Raw genomic sequence first — 4108 nt, 5'->3', positions numbered from 1 at the left:
TGGTGCCGTCATGGCAAGCCCTAAGGACTCTATTAGAACCTCCTCTGTTATGTTGTTGTTTTCGAGGTGTAGTAGGTCATACGATCCGCTACGCCTGCACGGCTGCATCCTTAGAAAACGCTACAAAATTATGTTCCACGCTTAGGACGACGCAAGTTGTGGAGTGAGACAATAACCCCGCCTCGCCTATGGCACAACATGTATGTAACGTTGCCCAATTGGGCTCAGCTGGTGAAGTGGTTCGCAGGGATATTCTGAACATCGGTTCATGGAGCTCTCCACTGGTTTTGTCTGGTGTGTTGTTAGCGTGGTTCGCCGGGATGTTCTTTTTTTCGTTTTTCTTTACGGTTTTCATTAGTTTTTTAATTTATGTTTCCTTTTTTTTGTTTTTGTTGTTTTATTTTTTCCAAATACAGTTTAACTCTTTTTAATATACCTTTTACACTTTTAATATACCATTGTACATTTTATCACATTTACCCTTTTTCAAATGCATGACAAATATTTTTTCAAATACATGTTTGACATTTTCTGGAATACATGTTAAATATATTTAATACATATAAAACATTTAATATATACATTGAACATCTTATAACACACATGAAATATTTTTTAGATACACCTTCAACATTTAAAAAAATATGATAATTTTTCTTAAATGCACGTTGAAATTTTTTCGTTTACACTTGGAACAAGTTTTCTTACCTTCTGAACATTTTTCAAATACATGATGAACATTTTTTTAAATACATGTTTGACCAGTTTTTAATACATATTTAATTTCTTTTCAATAGATGTCATTTTTTTAAAATAAATGTTCAAGATTTGTTTGGATTGTAAGAACCAATTTTTCGAAATATATGATTTTTTACATTGTATATACATATCTTTACAAGTTTCACAAATATAATTTTAAACCCATGATAATTTTTTATGTGTCATAAAGATTTTTATAATGGTAGGAAACATTTTAAAAAAATTCAAAAACATTTATTTGCACTGTGTAGTTTTTTTAGTATGTGACAAACATTTTTTGAAATGTATGAACATTTTTAAAATGTCACAATCATTCCAATGTGTTAACATTTTTCTAATGCAGGGTAAAAGGTTTTATTTGATTTTAGAATATATGTATTCATCAAATTTCACAAAATATAAACAAAAAAGCAAAAAGAAAAAGAAAGTAATGAACCAAGAAGCAAAGAAGAAAGAAACAAATGAACGCGCCCGAGGCTACTACTGAGCCGGTCCGGACGCAGGTAGTGTTGAATTTGGTATTCATTTGTACGGTGTCCGTGTGTCTACAGGTTAGATTCTTTCATTTTATATTTTTCTTCATTATCGATCGTTGTTGTATGGATGCACGGGTACTTTGAGGCCTTAACACAAAAACCTGGCGACTGTTTACTACAACAAGGTTTGCCTAGCTTCGGTGGGGGTGATAAAAAAAACAGCGGTGCGTCTTCAGTTTGCTTGAGTGCTTATAGTCGTCGTTAGGTAGTCTATAGGTCTGGATGCAACTCCCATTACTTCTGATGTTCTTGTTTTTTTATAATAATGTTTGATGAACAATTCGGAACATTTTTCCCGAGAAGAAAAAACCGCTACATATACTACACTACTATTACGTGAATGTTAGTCGGTCAAGAGTATTGGTTTTGCTGATTCCAGCAGATCTCTTGACCCCGGGCACTGTGCGGCGAGTGGTGACAAGTCTATAGAGCAAATGTACTCCCTGCTGCTTGTACTCCTTCTAGTTGATCTCTTGACCTCGGGAACTCTGGGGCGGTGGCAAGTCTATAGGTCAGCGCGAAGTCTACGCACCGCTTCTTCCAGACCGCGTGCGCCGGAGTGGGCGCCTCTACGCTGGCGTCCATGGATCTCTTGTTTGTCTTGGCCATGCCGTACTCCTCGTGCTCGGGCGCCGGTGCCGCGAGAAGGTCGACGCCGAACAGTCTCACGGTCCTCGTCACCGGTGCCGGCGACGGGGCGGCCACCGCGTTAAGGAAGGTCGTCGTCGTCGTCGTCGTGGACTTGGACCGGATCTTGCAGTCGATGAAGAGCTGGTTGTTGCCGGAGGCGGAGCGGTAGAACCCGACCGCATCGCCGGCGTGCAGGCCCTTCTCCTTGACGAAGCGGCTCCACCCCTTGGTGAGCACGTAGCTCTGGCTGCTGTTCCAGTACGAGTACCGGAACCTCCACATCTTTCCGACCGCGTCGTCGAAGTTGAGCAGCATGCCCTTGCACTCGCCTGGCACGACGGCGCTGGCAGAAGGGAGCTGCAGTGGGAAGTGCTTCTCGGCGTACTGCTTCGGTATCACCAGCCGGTTCAGCTTCCCCACGTCGCTGGGCGTGACCGTCTTGTCGAACAGGTACTCGCGCCGCGCCGCCGCGGAGGGCGCCGCGGCTGAAGGAGCCGACGAGGCGGGAGCTGACGAAGACGACGTAGGGGACGACGCCGCCGAGGCGAGGAAGGCGCGCTTGTACTGCGCGAGCTCGTCGGGGTAGATGTGCTTGCGCAGCATGTCGACGACCTCGGCCTTGGAGCGGGCGGTGAGGAAGCGGAGCTCGGCGGCGTCGCCGGGGTCGGACTCGGCGAGCGGGCGGAAGTTGGTGACGGCATCGCGGCCGCGGAAGCGCTGCGCCGCCGCGTCATAGGCGCGCGCAGCCTCGGCCTCCCCCGTGAACGTGCCCAGCCAGACGCGCTGGTGGCGCTCGTAGATCTGCGCACCCCACCGCCCGTTGGGCTGCGGCACCACGCCCTTGTACTTGGACGACGGCAGCCTGCCGACGCGGCCGGAGTCTGCCTCCGCGCCTGGCTCCGGCGCGTCCATGACCGCGCTGGCCCCACTGCCGACGCGCTGCAGCGGCTTGGTCGCCGGCCCGGCCGCCGCCGGAGAGGCCTTCTTGCCCGTGGACGCGCCGCTGCTCACGTCGTCCACGAGACAGCTCCTCGCGCTGTCCATCTGATCACCACGGAGAACTCCAGAAGATGCTTAGCTACGAAGAGTGTAGCTTAATTAGCTAAAGGCTGTGTGGAAATGGAGGCAGTATAGGTAGGTAGAGGAGCAGCAGAGGCAAGTGCGTGTGTTATATAGGAAGATGAGGAGAGGAGCTGGAGGTCGAGTGTGAGTGTGTGGCTAAGCTAGCCAGTGCATACATCAACTGCACCATATTCTATTGTTCCATATACTATTTCTACACATGGGCATTTGGTTTTGTTTTGTCTTTCATATGTGTGTAGTACATAATGGATATACACGCATACATACTATACATACTATTGTTTCTTTTTCCGGGCAAAATTTTCTGTGAATTTTTTCTTTCTTTCTTTTATACGTTGTGTCACTTGATTAAGACTTGGTTATGTCTTGGTCGACCGAGATCTAGCCACACCTTTTTGTAATACATGCTAGAGTTGTTTTATATATGTATAGCATCCCTCCGTAAAGAAATATATAAGAGCTTTTTATATTTCTTTATAGAGGGAGTAGATATTAGTATTGTTTTAAAAAAAATTGAACTTTGGATTCTAATTCAAATATTAGATATTATTTATATAGGCCTCATGGGCGCTTATGTTGGTGTGGGGATATTTTATGGCATTCATGGAAAGGAAATATCTCAATATAAAAAGATCGAAGACGACGATGAGGATGATGATGGAGATGAACACGCCCGTTGGCCATGCTACGCACACAGTATGGTATTGTGTGGTTGCGTGAGAAACTCAGTGTGCCATCCTTGCATTCCCTTTTGTTGCCTTCTAGTTTTAACTTGGTTTGGGAGGAAGAGAAGTAGTAGCACGCCAAGTAACGCATCTCCTCCTCTTAGTAACGCCTACAAGTGGAAGAACAAAATGTGTGAGCTGAGCTAGCTGCTGAACCATTTCTGTTTTGGTGCTTATGCAACAGGTAATACGTTGTTGTGTGCCGGTCACTCATAGTAAACGATGACGCCAATGGTGCCGTAGAATTTTCTGGGTGTTCTAGATCGATGGGTATGCATGTCCGCATCAGTCGATCGATTTGTCGACTCCTATTTGATATTCTTGATATTTCTTGACTATTCACCGTACGTGCATGGAATTTCTTCATCACCAAAA

At 45.7% G+C, this 4108-nt stretch overlaps 1 protein-coding gene across 1 annotated transcript; it reads right to left on the bottom strand.

Moving 5' to 3' along the window:
- Positions 1-1518: 1518 nt before the first annotated feature.
- On the bottom strand, positions 1519-3296 carry LOC123097578 (AP2/ERF and B3 domain-containing protein Os05g0549800-like). The gene has a single exon (XM_044519358.1). It carries the CDS (start codon positions 2967-2969, stop codon positions 1719-1721), a length of 1251 nt encoding a protein of 416 aa, XP_044375293.1. The 5' UTR covers positions 2970-3296; the 3' UTR covers positions 1519-1718.
- Between the last annotated feature and the right edge of the window lie 812 nt (positions 3297-4108).

Source organism: Triticum aestivum, chromosome 1B, assembly GCF_018294505.1.
Source record: "Triticum aestivum cultivar Chinese Spring chromosome 1B, IWGSC CS RefSeq v2.1, whole genome shotgun sequence".
In the NCBI taxonomy this organism is placed as follows: Eukaryota; Viridiplantae; Streptophyta; class Magnoliopsida; order Poales; family Poaceae; genus Triticum; species Triticum aestivum.
The sequence above is the reverse complement of the archived record's forward strand: the minus strand, read 5'-3'. Positions and strand labels throughout refer to the sequence as shown.